At 37.2% G+C, this 27,980-nt stretch overlaps 1 protein-coding gene across 1 annotated transcript; it reads left to right on the forward strand.

Annotated features, from left to right (window-relative positions):
* Positions 1 to 169: 169 nt before the first annotated feature.
* Positions 170 to 27,361, forward strand: LOC140148129 (sorting nexin-5-like). The gene is given in 13 exon segments (XM_072169986.1): positions 170 to 359; positions 6,610 to 6,744; positions 8,632 to 8,695; positions 8,698 to 8,732; positions 9,222 to 9,315; positions 12,626 to 12,738; positions 13,401 to 13,590; positions 15,555 to 15,642; positions 18,312 to 18,332; positions 21,424 to 21,550; positions 22,410 to 22,499; positions 23,592 to 23,657; positions 26,220 to 27,361. Coding segments are annotated over 13 exon segments (1,206 nt in total). The 5' UTR covers positions 170 to 344; the 3' UTR covers positions 26,388 to 27,361.
* Positions 27,362 to 27,980: the final 619 nt, after the last annotated feature.

Consider the following 27,980-nt stretch of genomic DNA (forward strand, 5'->3'; position numbering starts at 1 on the left):
TGAAGGTAAACTATTTTCCATCAATGCAGCTCCAGCCTAAAACTGAGTCTGTGACAAAGACTAATAAGTTTGGTAAAGTTTTTGATTGGCCCGCTATCTAATGGGCGACGGGCTGTCAATAACTTCGACCGGAAATGTTCTAATTTCCGGGAAAATTGAGGGGCGAAGGTCGACCTGTCGGTTAAAGGTCGCAGTGAAATGGTTGATGTTTCTTGTGATTCGGTGGGAGGTGGCTAATTTACACCAAGTTAATTCAACGGGAAATTCACTTTGTAGACGAGCTGCTACTGTAGAGTCGATCTAGAAGGAACATTGAATAATTTGGGGATAAATCCGTGACAAAAATGTCGGCTACAGAGGTAAGCTTGGTGTTGAAATTAATTCTTAAACTTGGACAAGCGACATGAGCGAGTTCATGACTATGACTATATCATGTATGAGTTAGAAGGAAGCTTAAAGGTCCGTAACCCGATCGACAGCATCATCCCCCGATTTTTTTCATTGTTGATGAGGTTTTGGTATCACATAATAGATACTATTTTTCTCATTACTATCCTGAAATTTGACGCCCAAGTCGATGTATTTCCGGAGAAATCATGAAACACAGCGGTTTTACAGGCTACCGGTTTGTAAAAATAAAAATTACTTCGGATTTCTGGGTAGGGAATTAATTGCGAACCATCGAGACGGTATGCCGTATTTAGTTATAAAAAAATCCGCGATGTACGTCGTGGGCTAAATTGCTCAATCGGTTAGCGCGCTGTGCGTTACCCGAGAGGTACCCGGTTCAAAATCTTGTGTCGGAAGATTTTTTTTTTCCTCTCCATTTTTAACCCTAACTTTTTTATATTCATTTGAAATGTACATATTTGCAAGGGGAAATATATTTTGTTTCCTTTTTTTCTGAAACGGTACGAAAACAACAACAAATATTTTCCGTTCAATACGGGCCGGGCATTATAGTATACAGCATGTCAGCATCCCGGTCAGCATTCGTCATACGAACGGAAATTGTTGTTGCTTGCTTGCCTGCCCAGAATGCAATTCACGTATACCAAGGTGTTGGATTGCAAATTTGGCTATTTATTCACATTTACGCTGAAAATGCTCTCGCTTTTTTCACAAAGCAGCATAAAGGGGGGCGATATTTGATATTATTATGTAATTTTAAAGACAATCCATATCCAAAACCAATAGGGTTACCCCCCTTTAAGTAATTAATATTATGACAAGCTCTATGATCTGTCAAAAAATAAATTGTCAGTGATATCTCGAAACAGTTCACATCTACACACACACAAACTCTCACATTCACAACTGACAAACTGTGTTTGATCGAGAAGAGACTAAGCATGCTAAGTAATACTATTACTAATAATACAGTAGGTGCCAGGCAAACCTTAGTTAACACATTTGCTAGTCAGCGAAATTCGCCTAGACCGGGGACCAAACACAATACATATTTACATAGAAATTTCATTTTTTTTCAAGAACAGGTCGGTCAAGGAAACCTACATAAATATGTTTTCTGTACTTCACTTGACCCAAATATATGATTTTTTATGGTGATGAGACACTCACACATGGAATTTTAGAGGGATTTTGTAAGCAGTTCCATTAAAAAAAGCTGCTATCATCATGAGACTAAGATCTAGAAACACCCCCGTAATGCTGTTTTGGGGAATTTTGCTAGCAGAATCTTTTTGATGAAGGTCGATCTTTGAAAAAATGTAACTTTGCCACGGAAAGTGCTATGACAAAAAGGTTTTCAGTTTTGGCTTTCTTTACTCAATCTCAAGGCCTAAGGGCTTTAATTTGATACCGGTATATAATGATGCAGTTTGATGGCAAATTTAACAGCACCACAGTGTAGACACCGTGTATTTATAAGCCCTTTCGCAATTCCAGATCATGGTGCATCATTAGTTCCAGTAACTGTAACTTGTCGTACCTAGAGTTACAGTGCACTCTATTCTTATCTATTCCACAAATAAGAAACATCACAATATGTGGGCTCCTTTTGGGCTCTAAGGATGTAGCTGAGGAACTCTCTCAAGGACAGTTTGGGCATGCACTGATGATTTTAATCCCATTGTACCAGGGTTTGGGCGTGCCTGGATGATTTTAATCCAACTGTAGGCCCTACTCGTCTATACTCACAAAGTTGAGGCGATTGATCTACATTGATCTCATCTTTTGGGTGAATTCAAAATTTCCTGAGTTGGCAAAACCTGCAATCTTCATGGGAGTAATTTATTACTTTAATGCAAAAGTGGTCAAAATATTGCTCTGAAAAATGTCTTGATTTTCATGATTTGGATTTATCATATTGAGCAGCATTCTACTTGTGATGTTTCTACACTGTGTAGAGAGGGCACTCTACAGCATCTCTGAGGTAAAACTGACAAATACAAGGTATATTTCTTTGATGCTTGAAGTTTGGATTTCTTAAACGTACAGTGCATCCCTATGTACCGCTGCAAGACTTCAGGTCCGTAGATGTCATTATGTTTATGATAAAGACTGAAGTCTTGCTGGCAGGACTAGGTGCATCATGGGTAATATTTGCCGATAAAATTGGAGATAAGGTCATGTTTTTTATACTGGGCACCTAAAAAGAGTGGCTTTGTTGCATTCTACTCATCAAGACATGTTTACATGCATGATGTAGCTTGTTTATTTGATATTTATTATGAGCTTCTTTGGTACTATTTTTTTCCTTCAAGACATTGGTCTTTCAATTTCTGAAACAAAAATTTATTATTTTCATTTGTACTAATTACTGTAACTCGTTAAGTCTAATTAGTCAGGGGTGGCTCATGTGGCGGAGGATCATAATGCTGTACAATAGTGATCCTCCGCCACATGATCTTCAATAAACATTATTGATGGATTTCTACTTATCTGTACTTGATCTCAGTCAAGTGATATCATGTTTCTAGCATTCATTGCCTCAGTATGTGTTAATTAGACAATTAAAAATTACTACGGTAATTACTTGTTGCTACATTAATAAAGTTTGTTGCCCTCTATGTAGGGATTTAATGTGCAATGGACAAACGAAACATGATAAAAGACTCAAATTTCTTAGGCAGACCTTGGTTGTGATCCTCTTTACTTCAGTAAACTAAAAACTAATAAAACAAAGAAAGTTTGTGACAAATCTGAAAGAGCGACCTCGTGCTCACTTTTGATCCAAAAAGTCCATTTTTACGAAAACGCTTTGTCGAATTCTCTTTTAACTTTAAAAACTGGATTGTTGGGCTTATTTTACATCTAGTTACTTGCCTCAATCATGAAAATTTGCATCTCCAGTGCCAGATAAGGGGTGTTTTGAAGAAATTTATATAAATATTGATTGGTTTTTGACCACCCTGTATTTACATAATTGAAGTACTTGACCGCTAAAAGTTCCATATGGCTGGGTGGGCAATTAAGTTAACTATATTAAACATGTGTCAAAACTTTACATTATCAATGTACGTCGAGGGGTGACACCCCTAACTGAATTAATATTTTCATCCTTATTTTGCTTGTTACACCCTGTATATTATATGGGTCACCCTATATAATGACGCCCATTGTATTGTTTCTGAAATCGGTTGAGTATATGCTCTCAGAATATATATTTTTATTGGGTTGTAATGTAAACTTTTGAAATTATAGTACCAAACCTGTAAAAAGCATGTGATTTGTTTGAAAAATACACATGCAACGCAACTGGTGCCCAACATAAAAAACATGACCATACACACGATGAGGCTACTGTACATTTTCAATGAGGTGAACTTTGACGTTTGCATAAAAACGTTTCGTACTGGAATTTCGCTGACTGTTTGGTCTTCATTCCTTCACAATATTTGTATTTCACAGGAAATATTAACATATGTAGGAATGAATAAAATATGTTTTTGAAGGAAGTGCAAAGTTCGCCACCATTGCAAACGCACTGCAGCCTCCTCGTGTTTATCTCTCGTTGAAGAACTGTGTGACGATGTCTGAGCATGCGCAGTTGCAATTTTCCGAAACTGCGAAAGGGCTTATTATAAATATTTTTCCCTGCAACTTATACTCCGTTGGTGAGCGACGGGCGATTGGTATTTCACCGAACGCAAGAAAAGGAATCCTATTTGATTGGCTAGAAATCGATCATGGTACAAACTCAAAATGTAGAGATGTATTCAATTCGATTGAAATCAATATTCTATTATTGACGCAGAAAGAAAGTAGCATAGTGTCTCGATATATGCATTGTATTATAGACTTTTGATTTAATATTCTGTACAGCACCTGGATCTGAGCTTAGCTTTCTTTTCTATGATTACAATTCTCAAACAGTTAAATATATCACATTTTTAACGCACGATTTAAAAATAGCTATGGATAAAATGCAGTAAAAATCCACAGCAAACAGCAATCACCGCTAATTAATGTATTGAATTTCCAGTTAGTGTATTGAAAACAAAACCTGGGTTTTACCTGAAAACAAATCAAATTTTCTTGTACCGGTAATGGCAATATCATATGGGGTACTGAGCATGCGCAAATTTTTTCATAAACACATGTACATGTAGAATAGAAACTCTGTATCTTATATCGTGTAAAATGGTATGCTTAGCCTGAGATGCTCGGCCTATCTCGAACAAAATCGCCATGGGTAGCTGTTGAAAAACAAGAGGATTCGCCATACTATCATGGCAATTTTTGATACGAAGATATGGGGATGATGACACTGTGTACAGTCAATGTTATATGCCCAGCACTGACAGCAAAGTGAGAGAGAGAATAGTACAGGATTGGTATGGTACATGTCAGGGTCAGAAATTCACAACCAAGTGCAAGAATCTGTTTGAATTCTCCCAGTGGAATTAGGCAAGAATCCATGGATTCTCGCCATATATAACTTTGTCTCATAAACTGAAATATTTATGAGAATCCATTTACATGTACATGTAGATTCTTGCAATTTTGTTGATGAGAATCTTTACGAGAATGGATTCTCGGATTCTGGCAGAATTTCTGACCCTGCATGTTACTTGAGAACTCTAGCTTCGAAATTTGAACAGGATAGTTACGCATTCGATGCTAGAGTACGTTGCTATCGTTTTAGGTCAGACAGCGTTGGCATTTTTTGCAATGGGTGTTATTTATTGTGTTAATGTTGAAATTTGGATGAAACTATATTTCGATGAGTCATCAACTGTATCTTTTGAGTAAAATTTGCCTATTTTGGACAGTCTAAAGTGCAATTTTAGCAACATTTTTGATGTTATCGCCTATCGTTATTCACGGTTATTGGCTGTGTTTACTTCTGACACTGTCATGCTTCAGCGAATCTGACTAGATTTTGAATGCAATTGAAATGCCTTGCCTCAAATATTTGATGAGTTAAGTGTATCTTTTAGAGCAAAGGGTGCCTATTTTGGAATTTGTAGGAGAGCATTAAATAACTCTTTTGGAGCCTTCAAGGAGAGCTGTTTAGTGCATTTACAATAGAATGAAAGGAGAGAATGGTCAACTGATGAGAGCTAAAAATCACTCAGATTTAAGGAGAGCAGTAGAGAGTGATTGCTCTCGCTCTCCTCAAAAGACAATCCCTGTGAAATGCAATTTTAACAACATTTTTGGTGCATTGCTTTACATGGTGTCATGAACAGGCGGCGGATGACATTATCGAGCCGGCAACTTGTGAAACCGCCCGGCCGTATGGCATTTTCCAATATAGTTGGTTAGTTTTGTGGGGTTCATTATCGAACCCCAATGGTTTTAGCTTGTATTTATATTATTTATTATTATAGGCCTATTTGTTTGTGATGTTTTAAGCGTTTTAAAATTTCAAAATAATCCCATTCAATTACACGGTTGACGATGAAAATTTACTGAATTTAGAGAATGCAATGCGGCCACCACCTGGTCATGAATGCTTCATCAATTTCTACTAGGTCTCGATAGCACTGGACTCTAGCCATGAATGTGAAGCTATCAGTGAGCAAATTCGTGGCTATGTAGACTTCTCTAGTAAAGTAAACTACTTGGGGATGCAGATTGATCATTTTCTTTTAGAAATCAGATCAGGTTAGAACCAGTTTGAAAGTTAGTTCAAGCCCAAAGGTTAAATTTCATCTACAAACCGGAAGTTGGAGATGATTAAGTGTGTTTGGGTTGAATTTTGACAGCTTTGAACTGGGTTTTAAAAGTCCCTTGATCTAGAGCGAAGTGCTGCAATCATTTGTGGTTGATTTCAAAAATTTTGGAAAAAAGTTACCAAAATATTACTTGTAGTTTGTATCCAAATGGGACCGATTTGTAACTTGTGTTCACTGCATAATCTATTGAAGATCTATAAATGCATTGGTTTTGTACACAAGTCTATATCTTAAATAGATTTGAAAGTGAACACAAGTTACAAATCGGTCCCATTTGGATACAAACCAACCAATTTTTTTTTAATCAACCACGATTGATTGCCGTACTTCGCTCTAGGTCAAGGGACTCTCCAAACACGTGAAAAAATAAAAAAAACCACAAAAATTATTAGCAGCCCTAACTTAGTGTTTATGCGGAAGTGATTCAATTCAGCTTTGGTTTTCTTGATTCATTTCATTTCAGGACACGCCAGAGCAGAATCATGAGAATGGAGATGTTTCACCAGCAGCTGCCCCATTTGAACCTTGGTATCAAGTACATGTTATCAGTGCTACAAAGAATGGAGAACATGTTGTATTCGATATCAATACAAAAAAGGTAAAATATAATGATGACTTGATGGCTGATACCTGTAAATATCCTTTAACAGTTGCTCAGAGATATGACTTCCATCTTTCTTCTTCCTATACGTGCTGTGTGGTAACAATATTGAGTATTATTGCACCAACTTTCTAGGAATGTTTCATGTGACTGTCATGATAAGTCAAAACACTCAACTGAGTACTGAAATCCAAGATGAAATACCACAACACACACAGTATTTTTTTTTATCTCAGATTGAAATTGATGTGGTCAGAGGTCAAAAATCAGAAAAATTACATACCGTATTTCCTCGAATAGTCGCCCCCGGGGGCATTACATTTTCCAAAAGGGGGGTATTTATTAGAGGTCATTTTTGGAAAGTTTAAATCATTAGGTAAGCTTAAAACTCACACTGAAATGACAAACTATGAACTTACATGTAGGAACGATGACTTCAGGTTTACTTGCGGGTTTACGCCCAGATATTCGCCAATTACCGACGCCATTAGCGAACATGTGTGGACCTTAGTAAGCTTAATACACAAGATAGCATGGAAATATCAGCATTTTTGAAACAACTTGGTTGAAAAAAGTGGTGGGGATGTTTAATTGAAGGGGGTGAATATTCAAGGAAATACGGTAACTATAATTACAGATATGAAATTGTTTTTCCCCACAGATCTAAATCCTCAATTGCAATTGTCATGATTGGGCTCTACCCACAGAATTAAAACCAGAGAACCACCATCTTGACAGATACATGCATAGAGCAAAAATTGGGGTAATGCAGTTTCGATCGGAATATGCTTGAAGCAATTGTTGTCATGTGAGCTTGACATTGCTTACTAGACACATTTTAGAGATGTACTTAAGGGATCTAGAATGAGCGTTTATTGCGTTTCGACAGTATTTTTTTGTGGGACATGAGAGCACCTCAGACCTATCGAATTGCATTCTGAATCTAAGCATGTCTTTCTGATATCAAATAATTTTCATTTTTGAAAATCACAATATAATACAAATTTTATGACAAATTACAAAAATTTGATATTTTTTAAATTTTTGATTTATAACAGTCCTCAAAGTAAATTATATAAATCTAATGATATATTCTTAAAAAGTGTATGTAGCTGGGAGGAAAAGCCGACGGTCAATTGAAAATTTTGACCTTTCATATTGAAGATATGGATTTTTTCCCCAAAAGACCTTTTTTTTTTGGTGTTTTTGGAAAAAAATCCATATATTCAATACGAAAGATCAAAATTTTCAATTGATCGTCGGCTTTTCATCCCACCTACATACACTTTAAGTATAAATCATCAGATTTATAAAGTTTACTTCAAGTACTGTTAAATATCAAAAATATCAATTTTAATGATTTGCCATAAAATGTGTATTAAATTATGAATTTCAAAAATCAAAATTATTTGATATCAGAAGGACATTCTTCAGATTTAGAATGCAATTTGATATGTCTGATGTGCTCTAATGTCCCAAAATAAATACTGTCCAAACGTTCATACCCCTTCCCTTAATGCGGCCTGCACTCAATGCCTAAATGCTTCAGATGTATGTATACCCCAAATTTTAACCCCATAGCTGATGCTGCTACTGTATGTGGTGGTACCGGTATAGGGAGTTTTCGGGTTCTCTGGTTTTAATTCTGTGGCTCTACCTTAACTTCTTTACAAAACTGCACTTCATTAAAAAAACCCTTTTAGATCTAGCCAATCTTAGTTATTCTAAAACTTGTTGTACGCACTTCAAAGGAAAAAAGCATTTAAACTTTACCCACCGATCAGCCAAAGTTAGCCACGACGGTTTTGCAGTCAGGTCTGACAGCCCATTGTCGTATATTGTGCATTGGTCAATTTTTTGTTCTTTTGTTGTTAATTCTTGCAGCTGGAAGCAGGTGGTGATGACGTTACCGTGAACCGAATCTTTGATGACTTTGAGTGGCTTCAACATTCCTTACAACGGAAAATGATGTCGGAGGCATCATTGTAAGTATCCAGTTTCAATCTTTTTAAATTTTCTTTGCTCCCCCAGAACCACCAGATCTACTGTGGTGTGATTTAAAAAATACTATTTTTCATCCTTTATTTCACTTTGAGCAATTTTCATAAAGATGTAATGTACACTTGTTTTTTCTTTCTCTTTAAATTTTTTAAAGAAAATTCTAAAACAAATAAGAAGAGAGTGTGATGAGTAGGTCAAAGATGTTGTTGAGTGCATGGACCCCTATGTCCTTGTTTAGAGTGTCATGTCTGTTTCTGCGAATCCAAATGGATTCTTTGAGCTACCTGGTAGTCTTGGCACGCTAATTTTAATTGCATTCTAAATTTTCAATCATCACAGCAAACTGTAAATAAATTGTCTCCAAATTTGAATGGTGCAAACTAGTTTGTTTATTTTCGACTTTTATTATAGTGGTTAAGTTGATGAAACAGCCAAAACTGAATCCTGATGCAATTGTCATTTCTATTTTGTAGGTACCACCCCTCCCACCAAGGCCAGGTGCCACAGCTGCTGATGCAGCGGCAAAATCTAAGAAAGAACTGGGAAGTAGTACAAAAACTGTCAAAGGTATGTGGAATAAGCAATATATACCTTTCATTGCGCAGATGTTTAGACCGCCTGTTAGTGCATCTCTAAAGCCCATATACATTGTACTACGCACAATCACAATGAGTGTAGCTTTTTTGTGACGTAACTTCCTCCACTTATTGGAAAGATATTTCCGATATCTGATCCAGGGCTGTGAATCTCTGTGTTTAAGTGGAAATCCATGTTTGAAAAATTTAAAAAAAAACATGAAAATCTGTGTGTTTTCCAAAATCTTAATTTCCGCAGTTTAATACATTGTACGTCAGTGAACATAGTATTAAAAACTTATGTCCATTCCAAAATGAAATAAAATAAACGGTAAAATTGTTAATAACAATATTGGTAAAAATAACAAAACATGGCACCCAGCATATAGGGCCTACTTCATTTTGCACTTGAATTATTTTTATGAAGAAATGTGAGACAGCTTTGAACTGCACCAGACGTGTAAAACTTAGTGTTAACATTACGTAGTCAATTTAAAACCTATTCTAGTAATATTTCAACTATCCATGTAGCTCCATGTAACTTGCTTCCTGTTTTCATGACAAATTTCAAATTCTAATTCCTCTTTTGTTTTGTAAGGATGAGTTAACATGAGATTTTACATGAGCTATTTATATGTTCTGCATAGCTATTAATAACATGATATTTTGGCATGGTCCAAGTTTTGCCATGCATGTTCATTTAGACTTAAAAGTATTTGACATTGATATAAAGCTTTGTATCGAAGCATTAAAGGAAATCTGTACCATAAACTAATCAATGGCTAATATAGTTATATACCCCTAAATTAAACATACCAGACGGTCTATATGAATTTCGGAATATTCCTAACAAAGAAAAAGCACTTTTAATCCTTCGTTTCTGCGATTCATGGAAGCCGCCATGATAGCTGCTTGCGAATCCTTTCTGCCACAAGCGGTAGTGTAACCTTTGACACCAGCCCTCGAATTAACCCACGGCACCGACGGCATATTGCCGTGGGTGCCCACCCCATTGCCGCAATGCCCTCAAAATATGTCCTTTACCGACGGCAGTCACTTGCCGTGCCGCTAAATGAAGTTGCCGTGGGTGCCCTAGCCGGCCAGCCCTGCCCCTTCATTATAAAATCATTAACAAGTACTGGTTAAATCCCGCAAAATTGTGGAAAATTAAATCGAAAATCTTGAACACGATCGCTATTTTGAGCATCGTAACTCCAGCTATCAATCACAGTATACACAATAGTTTGTTGTGAATTAATATTCATTACCCCTACGTATTACATATTCAGCCAATCACATCGGCTTATACATCATCTGGTTACTAGAAATCTGACTTCATTTTCTCGATTGGTCAGAGAAATACCTTCAACGTACTATCGACCAATCAGAAACGCTGTTAGTAACTAAAGCTTCCTCGACCTCGTGTCGATGTCGTGAACAAAATCTGAGCGCTGGGCAAATCAATTGTTCTCTCGATTATCAAACATTGACTTCTTCGATGGCGATACCCTTCCGTATCGTCTTATCTTGTACATGTGAGCCCATCTCTAGATATGTTTTGCACGAAATAGTTTTTATCCCGGCGAATTTGATCAATATTATTACCAAAGTTACAGCTGTTTCATCGCTACATTTCAAGTCAGTTTTGCAGCTCAGAACTAGTGAGCGCAAAATTTAAGTAAATTAAACTGTATTATAAAGCAGGTTTTTAAGCAATCAGGTTAGTTTTAGTGCAAAGTTGTGAGTCGAATTTTACTTTGGTGTCGAATTCAGTGACGGTAATTTGCATCTATTCACTTTTGAAAAATTGCCTTGGTGCCCTTCTCAAATTTTCAACAGTTGCCTTGATGCCCTTTTGAAATATTACAAATTGCCGTGCTGCCTTGCCTTTTCAGTGAAAATCCACGGCAATTATCAACTTGCCCTAAAAAAGTTGCCGTGCCCCTTCAGATCCTTAATTCGAGGGCTGTTTGACACAGACCCGCGGCGAGCGTGTGTTGCTATGGCATTCGCGACCCCCACAGCGAATTTTGGTTTTTAGTGCTGTTTTTACTTTTCGTTCTCAAAAGACATTGTTGATCATAAATTTTACCTAACCCTAACCGCCTAAGGGCTTTTTGGCGACGGGAAGGGAAAGAAGGAAAGAATAAAGAGAGAAAAGAAGGAAAGAAGTTGTTTGCTCTGGGTGGGATTCGAACCCGAGACCCCTCGCATGCCAAGCACTCGGTCAGCGACACTTTGCCACGGGTCTTGGGCCGCTGGCCAGCCCGAAACCGTGCCTATATATCACTTAGGGCGATTGCGTCATCACACCACGTGGGATGCATGCACGAACAGCGCATATATCAAGTAGTATTTTGTAGTACTCAGGAGGGTTAGGGTTAAGGAAGCCTATACTGAGTTTCGATAGTGGTAACCTAACCCTAACCGCCTAAGGGTTTTGGCAACGGGAAGGGAAAGAAGGAAAGAATAAAGAGAGAAAAGAAGGAAAGAAGTTGTTTGCTCTGGGTGGGATTGAACCCGAGACCCCTCGCATGCCAAGCACTCGGTCGGCGACACTTTGCCACGGGTCTTGGGCTTCGCTGGCCAGCGAAACCGTGCCTATATATCACTTAGGGCGATTGCGTCATCACACCACGTGGGATGCATGCACTGAACAGCGCATATATCAAGTAGTATTTTGTAGTATTCAGGAGGGTTAGGGTTAAAATACATTTTTTTATGTTCTTCTGTAGTTTTATGGGTAAAAATTGTCGCGTTTTCTTTTGAACGATTGTTGAATCTGAACTTTGGTAGTATTCGCCGTGTCACCAAAGTTCACGAGGGACGAGGCTCGTGTAACGGATTTCACTGGTTTCAAAATCGGGGCACCGTAACAGCGTAATAAAATACATCGGGTATCAATATGGCCGCCACCATGGATTACAAACTGATCGCTGATTGTCGTAAGAATTAAGAATTTCTCCTTTATTTGGACGTATATAAGCTTGGGACTTTTACTGTTTGTCGTTTTTATTATTACTGCAACTATATAGCCATTGATTAGTTTATGGTACAGATTTCCTTTAATATGTAACCGTCCACCGCAATGGACTCTGATGTTGACGTTTTCACTTTAGAGTTATTGAACATGGAAATTCTCTCCAAAATAAGTACATGTTATAGTACATGTCGTTATTTAGTTGTTATTATTTGATTGAAAGAGAGTAAAGTAGACCAGATTTAATTTTTGCATAACGATAGAATATTTCATCATGATAGAAAGTGTTACAACTTTAACTTTTAAATCCTCTCACTTTTAGGGGATGAATTTCACAAAGATTGCAGACGACTGGAGAAATATTTGCAGTCGGTAGTCAGACATCACATATTAGGGAAAGATAAGACACTGGAACAGTTTCTCATAGAGAAAGAGGTATGTGCTGTCCATAGATTAATAACACATAGATTGGAATGTGTCATACCTGTGCCTTCTAAGCGTACTTGAATTCAGCTGACACTGGTACAGCTTTTGCTGGCGACATTTTTCATCTGAGCGTACACGGAGCGGTCAACTTGTCTGTGCTTACGTGCAACCTCTCTTTTGTGTTATAGTTCACGTGTAACATGATGATACTGATCAAATAATATAATTATTAATATTCAAGCCATTTTGGGGGTTCGGGGTTTGGGTAGGGGATGACAAGGGTGTGCATCCTCTGTATTGTCCACTAAGAATTTGTGGCTCTGAAAAGGGCTGTTTATGTTCAGTGGATTGCCTCTTGTCACCACTATAAATTGGAACAGCTTGTGGAAAGGTAGTATGTACAGGTGCGGATGGGGGGAGGGGGTGACAAGGATGTGTATCCCCTGTATTGTCCACTGAAAATGGTTCTGAAAAGGGTTGTTTATGGTCAGTGGACTGCCCCTTGACCACTATAACTTGAAATTGCTATATCTTCAGATCAAAACCATTTATTTTTTAAAATCCAAATTCATGTTCTGTGTGTATAAGTGTCTCATATAGTAGTAATCAAGTCTTTTCTTATGTACGGAAACTCACTGTTTACATGCAATGCTTTAATCTGTGCCATGCAGTCTCCCACCAAGGCCAAGCTCAAGAAAAGTTTATTAGGCAACCTATCCAAGACAATGGGTGAAGTAAGAAAAGGCAGCCATCGTGACGTAGACGCATCATTCCAGAAAGAACGTGATACAGTCAACGATATGGTACAACTGATGAGGGATGTTAGTGTAGGCTACAATAATAAGACTTATCATGTACAAAGTAGGTATACAGCTTCAGTTTTAATGAAACAATTGTTGTTTCATCATTTCAATTTTATTCATAATACACATATAAAAAACAGTTAAGGCCAGACAGGAGGGTTGAGAAGGTACACAACTGGGCTCAAACATCCGCAGGCATATTAAACAACAGCACAATACAACAAAATATAATTACATGTTATAAAGGAAAACATCAAAACTATTATATTTTAGAAACAATATTGCATAAAAAAATTGACAGGGGCCTGCCCTAAACAATTGCAATAAAAAAAGATATGGTCTGAAAGAGCGGCATTTTTAAATCGACCAGTCATGGTCATATTTTGAAGAGTTAAAAATTGAGTAGGAACATAGAATTGTACGTTGACTGAGAGATTTCAAAAATTTATCAAAGACCCGTTTCATTGGTTTTTTGCTTTTTGAAACTAAGGGAAAACTTGAACTCAGGTTACACTTATTAGAGCTTGTGATGAGCCCTCTACTGCCTGTTTCAATACAAAATAACTTTGGGTCATAATCCTGTTCTTGCAAATCAGCAGTTAAACTAGCATTAATACATGTATTCTGATTGCAAGCTCTGGGTATTTCTTATTTATAGTCTAAGACTTTTTTGTCCCTGATAACCCACTGTACCTGCCAACTGTCCAGATTTAATCTTGACTGTCCCTTTTTTCGCTCTCCCACATCAGAAAAAAAACCAGATTTCTGGATATTTTATAGGACATAAAAATATCAAATTCATTCAAATTTGCAATACACAGAACACACCAAAACGTATGTACATTGTAATTGTTGACATCAAATAGCCTCTTGTGGGACTTTGTGGAAACTGCTTTCTTCTAAGAGTTTGTAAGACATATCATCGCTGGGATAATATACTGGTGGCCAGATATCTGAGTTCTCAATGTTGACAGGTGTGCGCTTTTGATGGAAACAAGGGACATATCCCCCAGTAATCAGTATTCGCTGTAGAAGTGATGTAATAAGTTGATTAACTACCATAGCAATAGGCTAAAACAATATTTGAATATATCACACTGTACCTCTGCATTGAACCATACATATGTATCATGCTGTTAGATTAGTATCTTTGAAAAGAGCAATATTGTATTCAATCTATGATTGCAGACATATACAGGTGATGAGTGCAACCTGCTTCTAGTGCAGCGTGATATAATCAAACATTGTTTTACCCTATTGCTATGGATGGTAGTTAATCCGATTATTACATCACTTCTACATTGAATAGCACATGTTATTTGCCACCGTAGTGTGAATATATCAGACCTTAGTTACTGATTTACACTTAGTTTGCACACATGTCAGCAACCCATTGAGTTTGTGTTGTGATCAAGGTTCAGGAAAACAGATAGCGTGAACCAGTTGACCGGGCAAAAATCGATTTTGACATTACATTATGACAGCGAAGGTGTGCAAACACATGTGGCACTTCCCAGAGTTAATACCCAAATTATTTTACATACCCCTTGTGGGACAAACTGAAGTAGTATTTTGTTTTGCAAAAGTATTATTATGTGATACCTACATACCGTATTTCGTCAAATAAACGCCCCCGGGGGCGTTACATTTTCCCAAGGGGGGCGTTTATTAGAGGTCATTTTAGCACGATAATTCCCGTTAAAATCATTAGGTAAGCTTAAAAGTCACGCTAAAATGACGAACTATGAACTTTTGACACTGACTTTTGGTTCACTTCGGGTTTCTGATGCAGATTTTCGCCATTTATTGCTGCTATTACCGACCATGTGAGCAACTTGGTAAGCTTACTACACAAGATAGCATGGAAATATCGAATTTTGAAACATCTTGGTTGAAAAAAGTGGTGGGGGCGTTTATTTGAGGGGGGGGCGACTATTTGATTTAAATACGGTATAAGAACTCCTCTCTGAATATTGCTTGTCTTCATTCTGGTTTCTTTTCTTCTAATTTTCTCCTCTTTAGGGCAGTCAGGGGCATTAAATCATTTATCTACCGCATTGTGCTTAAGTAATGTCAGCTCAGCAGATGGTCCTGCAGCTGAAGTGAATAAGTGAGTATATTTTAACGTAAAAAGTTATTTAAGGTATTATTATTTTCTAGTTCTATTTATTAAGTATTTTATCGACCAAAACATATAGACATACACTACAGCTATTTGATTTTCCACTTTGCAATTTCCATACTATACCCATATAGCAGTTTCGATGGGTTTCAGAAAGGCTGGTTGTCATTAATTCATGTTGTAATGTTTTTATAAATATTGTTTCAGTTTTTGCTGTTGATACTTTTTATTGTCTCGCCTGAATGTTCAGGGAGAGACTTAGTAATCACTATGGTGTGTGTGGGGGGTGCGTGTGGGGGGGGGGGGGGCGGGTGTGTGTTCGGAAAAAGCTTGTGAACGCGTTATCTTGAGAACCGTAAGTGCTATGATGATGAAACTTTATAGGGGTAGCATGACCAAAGGGTGTCGACCTGATTAGATTTTGAGCGCAAAATATGGTAATTAAGTACCTAATTTGCATAATTTATGCGTAATAAGCAAAATACCTTGTGAACAGATTATCTGGAGATCCGTATGGGGTACAGTGACGTAACTTGGTGGGGAGTAGCGTGGCCATATGTTCTCGACCTGATTAGATTTTCAGCGCAAAATATGCTAATTAAGTACCTAATTTGCATAATTTATGCGTATTTGATGCGTATCAAGCAAAAAACCCTTGTGAACAGCTTATCTGGAGATCCATATGGGGTACAGTGACGTAACTTGGTGGGGAGTAGCGTGGCCAGATGTTCTCGACCTGATTAGATTTTCAGCGCAAAATATGCTAATTAAGTACCTAATTTGCATAATTTATGCGTATTTGATGCGTATCAAGCAAAAAACCCTTGTGAACAGCTTATCTGGAGATCCGTATGGGGTACAGTGACGTAACTTGGTGGGGAGTAGCGTGGCCAGAGGTTCTCGACCTGATTAGATTTTGAGCGTAAAATATGTTAATTAAGTACCTAATTTGCATAATATATGCGTAATAAGCAAAATACCTTGTGAACAGATTATCTGGAGATCCGTATGGGGTACAGTGACGTAACTTTGTGGGGAGTTGCGTGGCCAGAGGTACTCGACCTGATTAGATTTTCATGAGGTCAAAGGTCACATACAAGGTCAAAGGTCAACTGAGGTCACCGAATCTTTTAATTATGTATTTTAACTGTGCATCACATATCCCAATAACAGCTTGATCGGTCATGTAATTAAGGCAATATAACGACTTTAACATGGTCGCTTTCTTTGTAAAGTATAGCAAAGTAGCACTTTCAATGAGTGATAACTCGTAAAGGAAGCATCTTTCTGTTTTGATTTATTTGATGAAATAGTTCTTTGGTATTGCCAAATTTGATTTTTCAGCGCAACATACTTTATCCAATTTCGTGAGGTCAAAGGTCACATACAAGGTCAAAGGTCAACTGAGGTCACCAAATCTTTTAATAATTAATTTTCAACTGTGCATCACATACCCCAATAACAGCTTGATCGGTCATGTAATTAAGGAAATATGACGACTTTAAGATAGTTGTTTTCCATGTAAAGTATAGCAAAGTAGCACTTTCAATGAGTGATAACTTTCGTAAAGGAAGCATCTTTCTGTTTTGATTTATTACTTTGATGAAATAGTTCTTTGGTTTTGCCAAATTTTTGGAAGGTCATTACGGGGTCATCCGAGGTCACTCAGGGGTCATCTGGGGTCAAGTTATTAAAATCGCGTATGGGCATGAAACTTGATGGGTACAGTCAACATTTCAAGGCAAATTTTTGGAAGTTCATTTTGGGGTCACCAGGGGTCATCTGAGGTCAAATTAGTAAAAACTGTCGTAAGGGCATGAAACTTGGTGGGTACAGTCATCATTTAAAGCCAAAGTTTTGGAAGGTCATTTTGGGGTCACCAGGGGTCATCTGAGGTCAAATTAGTAAAAACTGTCGTATGGACATGAAACTTGGTGGGTACAGTCAACATTTAAAGCCAAATTTTTGGAAGGTCATTTCGGGGTCATCTGAGGTCAAATTAGTAAAAACTGTTGGATGGACATGAAACTTGGTGGGTACAGTCAACATTTAAAGCCAAATTTTTGGAAGGTCATTTTGAGGTTACCAGGGGTCATCTGAGGTCAAATTAGTAAAAACTGTCGGATGGGCATGAAACTTGGTGGGTACAGTCAACATTTAAAGCCAAATTTTTGGAAGGTCATTTCGAGGTCACCAGGGGTCATCTGAGGTCAAATTAGTAAGAACTGTCGTTTGGTCATGCAACTTGGTGGGTACAGTCAACATTTAAAACCAAATATTTGGAAGGTAATTTCGGAGTCACCAGGGATCATCTGAGGACAAATTAGTAAAAACTCGTATGGGCATGACACTTGATGGGTACAGTCAACATTTAAAGCCAAATTTTTGGAAGGTCATTTCGAGGCCACCAGGGGTCATCTGAGGTCATATTAGTAAAAACTGTTGCATGGGCATGAAACTTTTGGTGGGTACAGTTACCATCGGCCAGATAATCGTGCCCAGCCGATAACCGCCAAATTCATTTACCTCTCTACCAACAGTTATCGCAAAAGCAGGCGGTCACAAAAGCAGGCGAGACTCGTGGTTCGAGAACCGCCTTGTATAATTAGCATTCAATAATTAGAAATGATTCTTCTACCTGTACCTTTATACTTCAGATGGAATTCTTTAGGTGCCAGGTAATTACACTCTGGTATATGATTCATTTCATTCAATTCATTGTCAGTGGCGTAGCGTTGGTCATCATATTTGGGGGGGGGACCACCGACCATGATTGGGGGGCACGGGTCTGGTTGAGGGGCACAAGCCATTTTTTGGCAATTTTCCTATGTGGTTTTCTAAATTTTGCAATAGATTGGGGGCACGTGCCTAAACCCCTGCCTCTTTTGGCGCTTCGCCACTGTTCATCATCTTTTCTGTAATTTAAAAATCAAATGGAATTATAAACCATTTTGTCATATTGATGGACTATTCCATTTAAAATCCTCACTACCCCTGGGGAAGATTTTGGAAATGTGTTCCATAGAGGGAGTATGTTTTTCAAATGTAATTGGTCAGGGTTAATCATTTTGAAACTCACACCACCCTTGTTACCTATATCTTCCACAACTGGAGTGAGTATTTCAAATGGAAGCTACCCAAGTATCTATTCTATTCGAAACTCATATTCCCTCTGTAGAAGACTAAGTTTAGCCAAATCTTCCACAGGGGTAGTGTGCATTTTAAATGGAATAGCCCAATATATGTATATAATAATATCTGATACATTAATATATTTTCCAGGATCACAAGTCTCATTAATATTTTTGTTATCACCATTTTTGCCATATGTTGGCCTTATTTTCACACATACATTTGGTGTGAAACCATAATGTGCGATTTGCTCATAAAGTGACACTCTCATTTGTTGGTTTTTTGATTTATATTTTTGCACGATATATGATAGACACCGGAATGAAATAGCAATTTTCTTTCATATCTGATAGGGAAAACAAAAATTTTGCGAGAATAAAATAAAAATCAATTTTTTTGCAAAATGTACATTAAATGAAATTTCCTTGTTTTGTTTGCATATTTTTAATTTTTTTTTCTGATTTGATATTTGAGCAAAATATTATATTGTATACATACATTAACATACATTTCCTGTAGAGAGGTCCTGCATGCTTTTATCACTTCAAAAAGGATTCAAACAAGTGTTTTCTGCCATAGTGCAGTCTATTCAATAAACTGTCATTCAGTTCACATTTTATATTTTCAGTGGCAAACTCGTAATGACATACATGTACCATTGAATTCCTTCTACAAGCATATATGCCTCTAAATGAGGCTTTTTGAAGAAAGAGATGAAAGGCAGACACCCTCCGAAAAAACATCACTTGGAGTTTGAGCAACTAAATTACTGATACATTGTACAGGCAGCTGTACAAACTTGTAATATTAATTATAAGACAAATCTATTGTAATGTTTTTGTGGTGGGTGTCTGTCTTTTGTCTATCTCATCAAAAAATGCTCATTTGGAGGCATATATGTTTGTAGACGGAATTCTACTGGTTTATCACCCAAAGGAGTTTTCTGGGACAACTCCTTTGCTTTTTGTCAGTAATTTAAATTTCTCATAAATTTTAATAATATTTCATGAATAAACTTTTTTTTTTCTTTTTGTATTTTATAATTTTTGTCTAAAACTTAACCAGCCTTCCAATAGCCTAAAACATTAACCCATTTTTAACTGCCTTAATAAATAGGCCTAATTTGCATATTTGCGTAACTAATAAGCTTAATTATGCAGAATAGTCAAAATTGAATATGAAATAGCTTCAATTTGCTTGATTCACCTACATGGACCATCCAGCAATCCATATGGTTATATCATCAGATGTAACTCACCCAGAAATTTCAGATTTCTGGAAATGGGGGCCATAAAAATGAAGATTCTAGAAATTTTATTGCAAAAATGGCAAAATTTCAAAGAAGTTTGACATGTCAGCATAAAAGGAGATATTTCTTTAAAAGGGAGTGATACTGTTTTAAACAACATAGCATGCCTGGTCAAGGGCCAGTCCGATTTTCAGGCAGGGGATCTGTTACCCTGGTATATCTCAGGGATTGAGTTTTAGGCAAGCAAGTGTGATCGCACACCTTCAATCGCCTGTCCGGCTGTGATTTATAGCACACCACAATTCCTAACTTCTTTCCAAGTGCAATTTAATAGCACACCTGACAGCCCGCCTTAACATTTCCAGAAGTACGACTTGTAGCATGCCTGTTATTTTCAAAACTCAACCCTTGATATCTCTGGATCATGCTGAATTGATCCACCAGATGATCTACAATCATGATTATGTCAATTTGATCATAAAAGCACATGCTTATTTCATTTCATGAAACGTTGTGAATGACTTATCCATCCCCATCCCCAGTGACAACAACTTGCATTCCTTTCAGGGATTATATAAGATTGGGAAATAACTCTTCAATATTGCAGATGTACACTGCTCCTTGTCCATGGGCCCCTGGGGCATTTTCTTTTCCCTGTGTCCTGATACGTAAGACTTGTGAGATAGTTTATCTCAAGGGGATTGACCCCAGTAATTGACAGGCAAAAACATGTATTGTATGCAATGCCAATCATGTAATCAGGATGCTGATCACATTCTGGGGTACTGGCAACCATTGAGTCATTGGTCCCAGCACTATGTGTACAAACGTTGTGGTTCACTGTAAATTCTTTTCATGATCCATAGTGTCTAAGTTTAAACTGTATGGCTCAAGTTTCACAGTCAAGAGCCGTGTTTCCAAATGTCTTCATTTGCACAAGAATAACAACGTACCTACATTTATCACACATTCATATTACTGTAAAAGTGGAATTTTTCACGCTACATTTATTTTCATGCTTTTTGCATTTTAAGCTGCTACTGCGAAAACAACAATGCCCGAATATATTCCTTTGGTGTCTAGGTCATTGTAAGAAACTTAGAATCATGAATATCAAAACAACCCAAGGGAAACGTTTCAAAATTGGCAAATTAAAAAAAAAATAATCACACAAACTTTCCACTTTTACAGTACAGTAAATGTCAGGTTTAGATATTTGCTCTCATGTTTACCATTAGAACGGTTTAATGGCACACTTATACCTGTACCAGAAATGCCAAAGTCTCAACTGTGATGAATGTTACTGTGTTCTGGGTTTACAAATCGCAGATTTTCCGGTTAAAGTTAATTTTCTCTAAAAACTGACGATTGTATTTTCTTGATTATAGATTACAAGCTCATTTTGCAAAGGCAATAGACCACTGTGCCCATGCGTCTGAGGTAGCGGCAACTAATGATGAACAAACATTAGGCTTTACCTTGGATCTCTATGCAAGATTTGTAGAAGCAGAGAAGGTAGGTCATTGTCTCACACACACCCATAGAAACACACCCCACACGCACCCCCTTTCATCTTATACATCATTGTATCACTGCCTTTCCATGGACACCAAACTTGATTTGTGCATTCTTGTATATGTGATGTTTTACATTGGATGTCCTTGGAATGACCGTTGGTTCAACACACTGTCCTTCAAAGAATAGAACTGGATTGTGTTTGTGTGTGTCCGATACTTGGACATAATCTTTACTATCTTATTTTACACTACAAGTTAGGTCCTCAGAAAAACAGTGTGTTTAATTCCAATGCCTCGGATGTGTAGTAAGCCAATACACATTTGCGCGCACACACTGACAAACAAAATCAATAATTGCCTATAAATAGTAAACAGATAAATTGTGACCGTACACCACGAATGAGCTGTAAATGTCCTCAATTGTATTCTGAGTTACAGTGTAAAATGGGCATGAAGGTCATATTCATAGGTATTTCAATTTGGTGCTACGTGTATCTCATTAAATGAGGTACACGTAGCACCAAATGAGGTACCTATGAATACGACCTTCATGCCCATTTTTGTAACTCAGAATACAATTGAGGACATTTGCTCATTCGTGGTGTACGGGTCACAATTGATATTTTGTTATTAAAAGCAATGTGCTAATGGGCTGTTCCAGTTGAAAACCATACACTCACTGAGGAAGACCCCACAGGGAGTGTGAATTACAAATGGGGTTACTTGAATGGGCGACTCCATTTGAAATCTACACCCCCTGTGTGGGAGACTAATGTCATGTCTTGATTTCAACCATAATAGCCCACTTTATTATATTTACACTATGTTTTGAAAAGTTTTGAACCTTTGTTTTTCAGGATATGTTGTTTAGAAGAACCTGTAAATTAGTTGAGTTTGATACGGCCAGTAAGAATGCAGAGAAGGCAAAACCTCCTAAGAAGGCATGGGTAAGAAATATTAAAGTGTCAAAACACTGAAAGTAATATTGGGAAATTTCAACAAAACTAATAGGTTCAGTCAAATTCTTTGCATCCAGTTATAACTGTCACAGATATTTTACATTGGAGCAACTTCTTTCAAGAAGATTTCAACTTCTGTTAAAACTCCTAACCTAAAGTGGCAAGTTTTCCATTTGACAGAAAATGAAAAAAAAATCATGGAACCGGAGTAGAAAACAGAAAACATGGTAAATGCAATTTTGCAAAAATTGGCTATTTTGAACTTACTTTCAGCAAAAAGCCCAAGCCAGTCCTATATTTTACAATTATTTTCTTAAATTCCTTTATTTTACTTGCCCATTTACTCATGTTTGGCTCTGTGATATGTTAAAAGATCTCACTAACCACACTTTTGTTTAGTGTTTCTTGAAAGTTTGCAGAATTCCCTAGAATATTATGAATTTTGCCACGCTATCATAACCCTAACTGTTATCTCATAATCGTAATATTAAATCTTTAACCTATTACCTAACCTTCATTCTTAACCTAAAATCTAAGAGGAGTGGCATTGCTCAAGGTGGCTTCTAGCTCAACGCTGTGACATTGTTGCTCTTTGCGATCTCTTCAAGATCTGCCACTCCCGTTGTGCTTTTCCAAATCCTTACAAACCTTATCCTAGACACAATCTCTGGAGCCTTAACAGCTCTGCTCTTGAACCCCTCTTTGCAGACTCTCTTGCCAAAAACTCTTTTTACCCATCCCCACCTTGTGGAAGTATCTTCCCAAGTCAAGTGCCTCACTTTGGCTTCATTCAAAAGCGTAGTTAGCCAACATCTCCTGTACTCATTTTAGGTATTTTGTCTGGTCTTGTTTGTGTTTTATGCATCCCTTTAATTCAGTGGCCCCTGGGCCACTATTGGGCTCTGCCTGGCTTCAGCCGAATGTTATAAATAAAAAAATTAGTCATTAAGTCTCTTTCTTTTGGAATTTCTCTTGGAAGAGCTGTATGAATATATTCTTCTTGATATCAAATCGAAGGTAGGTTACTGTATGGAATAATTAATTGCACGGTTAATGATGATTTTTGTCTTGTTTTGATAGATGGAAGAAGTGAAGAGAAATAGAGAGAAAGATTTTCTGGATATATCAGAAGTAGCCAAGAAAGAGGTAAGCTTCATGTAACCATGTAGCCAGTGGTCATTTGGGCTATTCCATTTAAAATCCACACTACCCCTGTGGAAGATTTTGGAAATATCTTGCACAGAAGGAGTATGAAATTCAAGTGGAATGAACACATAAACAGCTCCATTTGAATTTCATACACCCTTTGAGAAAGATTCAACATGAATCTTCCACTGCAGGAGAGTAGGTTTCAAATTCAAATTCAACCCCCACCCCCCTGTGGAAGATATTTCCAGAATCTTCCACAGGGGTAGTGAGGATTTCAAATGGAATAGCCAATTATTCGTGTACAAATGTATGTCAATCTGCCCTCCCACATAACAGTTAATGCTCTGTGTGGTGGCCATAGGCTTCACCAGGCCTGGAAAAAATGTGGAGAATTGGAAGGTCCTTCCTGGGAAATTTGGAAGTTTGAAGGGAAATTAAGGTCCTTAAACAAAGAAATACTTAAGAATTTGGAGGGAAATTTGTTTTTGTTTTTTTTAAGGGAAATTTTGAGCATCTTCCAGGGAAATTGTCATTTTATCCAGCACTGGGCTTCACCATAAAAAGTTGCGAGATCCAAGAGCTGCATGGTATCACAAGAACTGCTGAGCCAATACTAAGCAATACTATGCTTGTTTGTACTCATTTTGATGCACTTTTTATGCTGATTCCAAATTTGTGTATGAAAATGTTTTCAATTTTTAAAGAAAATGTGAAACTTGTCATCTGCAGATGACACCCGCGTGAAGAGGGTTAATAACATAGCAGATGCAGCATCTACCAGATTAAAATGATTTTGGCAAAATATGTTACAAAATTCACCTATTTTAGTCCTCACAACTCTATCATTGAGAGAAAATAATTGTTCTTTGATATAAATAAAAACCACTGCTGAAGTGGAATGGTAGTTGATTATAATGACCTTAACCATTATTGGCAGTAATGCTTGATCTGGTTTAATTACAACCAGATGTTACCAGGTTTTCATAACTGTTTTTTTATGTGATTACTATTGTTTGCTATTTTAAAATGGTAATTTTGGTATGATTTGTGGATTTTTTCAACAATATGAAACATTTTTGCTTGTTTTTAAGTTCTCTACATTGACTTGTTCATGTAACACAATAAATCATGTGTGGCCAACATTGTTTGACCGCAGATCCTTTTATGAATTGTAGATAGATTGATGGCCTGCATTCAGTTGTTATAATTCATAATGTTATTTTTGGAAGAAAAGGCTTTGTTGGCAGTAGTGAACATCATTTAGGGGCCCCCATGTGGCCTGTGGGCCGTAGGTTGGTCACCCATGCACTAAATAAATATTATCATGCCAATTCATTTTGCACAAGCTACGGAGAGCACAGAAAATGATGAAAATTAATGTAGGGTACAAAATTCTACTTTTACTGTATTTGAGCAATTGTGAGTGGACACTACGAATGAGCCGTGAACTCGGCAAATTGTATTCTGAGATACAGTGCAAAATATGCGTGAAGGTCATATTCATAGGTGTGTCAATTAGGCGCGACATGTTTCTCATTTGAGAGCGTTTAAACCAATCAATAATCCTATTGCTGAAGAGAAAAATAATCTTCTACATATAGAATCATTAAATAGCTCTAGTCTTTATTTGCTTTGGCTAAATCCTGTTCAAGTGGTGGGTTACAATTGCATTGTAATTTGTCTGGGTAACCAACAATTAACAATGAGAGGACATTCCTGAAGCTCGTTGACTTGGGGATGATTTGAAATGACTGCCAATTATTACTTGCAATGTGGAAAAAGAGACACACGTAGATCCGAAAAAAGTACCATTTTGTTGAAGGAGCAGAGTTCAACAAACCATAACCCTGCTTCTGGATATCGTTTGAAGTCAAATGATATACTATTTTAAAGCTTATGATATATATTTTCTAAACACGAAATAAAACAAAATTGACCGGGGGTCGAGTTTACCGCTGATTCGTAGTGTCCAGTCACAATTGTGTGCTGACTCATTCATTGGCTATTCCAGGTGAAATCCATACTCCCCCTTTAAAGCCATAATGTATGATTTCCTTCAAGAAAGGAGAGAAAAATCAGAACGGTTTAGATTCAAACCAGTCAGCACTCACAATTTTGCATCATTGAGTTCACCACACACCGCAACAGCTTATGACGGGTCTGCAGTCGAATTAAACATGGAATGATTTTATTTTGTCGTAAATGTCTAACAGCCAATGACATGAAATCATGAATGCACACTGGTTCTAATCCAAATAATTTTTTTTTCGTTCCTGTATTATACAGAACGGTAAACTGCATATCCGTCAATACACGCTTTTTCAATGGGAAATGAACTTTGCTGCTTGGATGATGTCACAATGAGGTTAGCATTTATTCCGTATTGAAAAGCGTGTACTGACGGATATGCAGTCGAGCAGCCTCTATAGTACCAATTCTTCTGAGCTTCACTTCACATATTTATTCATTTGATTAATTTATTTTGTCTTATTTAATTATGCATTCATTTATACATTTATATATGTATGTGTGTTTTGTTTCTGACTTGTTTTCACGCAGATTGCCCAGTATCACAGGCAACGAGTAAGTGAATTCCAAAAGGCCTTGATCCTGTATGCAGAGGCACAAGTGAAGACTGGTAGAGATTTATTGGCACTGCTAGCCAAGGATATGAGCACAATTCAACAACTTGTCCCTCAGGATTCCGACTATAAACCACTCTATTGAATTTAGTAACTGGTAACTTCACCCAATGTAAAATGGGTGTGTTGCAGGGCAGATATCATAGCATATTATAAAATTGATGTATCAAAAGGTTAACTATCAGGTAACTTGCCCTTCGCAAAATGGGTGTGTGGCAGGTATCTTTACCCCTTGCAAAATTATTAGTGCAATGCAGGATCACAGGTGTGTGGTTGATAATCATGGCTATTTGGTGAGATTGATGTACATTGTACACAGGTTAATTATAATTTTTTGCGTTTGCAATAGGGATGTGTGATGCGAATCTTAACCCTCTTGCAAACTTGTGTGTGGCAGGTATCATTGCCCTTTGCAAAATAGATTTATCACATGTGTGTGATCATACTATACTTTAAAAAATATATATTTTTTGGCATTGCGAGATACAAGACTCAATCTTGTACATGCAAATGGGCAATATATTCTTGGGAAATGAATAGTATGGTGAAGAAATTATATTTTTTAGGAAAAAGCAAATAACAGAAACAGTTGCCACACATGTATCATTCTTATTTTGTTTCAATTTGAAATCTCTTAAAAACATAAATCCCAACTCAACCTGTAAATATAAGTTACACTGTCTTGTATCTTTTGTAATATGCTGTAATGTATGTACACACTGAAACAGTATTTATTTTTTTTCTTCCTCAACATTACTACCTTAAGGCGGGTCAGAGCGGAGCATGCCCTCATGGTGTTTGCACACAGAAATTAAGACAAATAAAGCCGACACACAATAGGAATGGTTCAGGTTCTCCAAAGGAGATTCCAAGGCTTGATATAAATCATTTCCACCCTATGTGCATGAGTTTTTGTTCTGATACATTATTGGCCTTAACTCAACAACCACAAGCCCAGTATGGAAATATAAATGTGATTATTGGCTTCCTTGCAGGGTTGCCAAAAGATTTCACCCCGAATCGTGGGTCAAATAATCGAAAAGTCGCCCAATTTTTCTCTTTACCATTGGTTTCTATGGGGCAGGAAACTATCGAAGTCGCGGGGAGCCAATGTTGAAAAAGTCGCCAATTTTTTTTCTTAACCATTGGTTTCTATGGGACAGGAAATTGTCAAAAGTCATGGAAAAATCTTTAAAAGTCGCCCAATTGGGCTACCAAATCGCGGGTTTGGCAACCCTGCTTCCTTGGCATGATCAGAAGTACACTGCAGTTTGTTAAAACTAGAAAAATACGGCTCCTGCCATCCCTCTCGCCTCAAGTGTAATGTTCATTTATTGCAGCATTTTCTTTGATTATTAACCTTGAGATGATGCAATCGCTCAGTATTATTTCTTTCTTTTCTTGATGCTAAGTGTATTGAAACTGTTCAGTTGTATTTTCACTCCAGGAGAGGGTAGGCACTCAAAAAATACACCAAACACATGCGTGACAATGGGAGTGTAAATCATACTCAAACATTTAGGGGTAAATTAAAAATAAACAGATTTTCAAGAAAATTATTCTTAACCTCTAGTAGGTAAATCAGCGACATTTTTGTAAATTTGGTCCAAAAATGACATCAATCTAAAAGATATCTATTTTGATTGGTGACTCAGATGATAACCCAGCAAACACAAAA

This window comes from Amphiura filiformis, chromosome 3 (genome assembly GCF_039555335.1).
Source record: "Amphiura filiformis chromosome 3, Afil_fr2py, whole genome shotgun sequence".
In the NCBI taxonomy this organism is placed as follows: Eukaryota; Metazoa; Echinodermata; class Ophiuroidea; order Amphilepidida; family Amphiuridae; genus Amphiura; species Amphiura filiformis.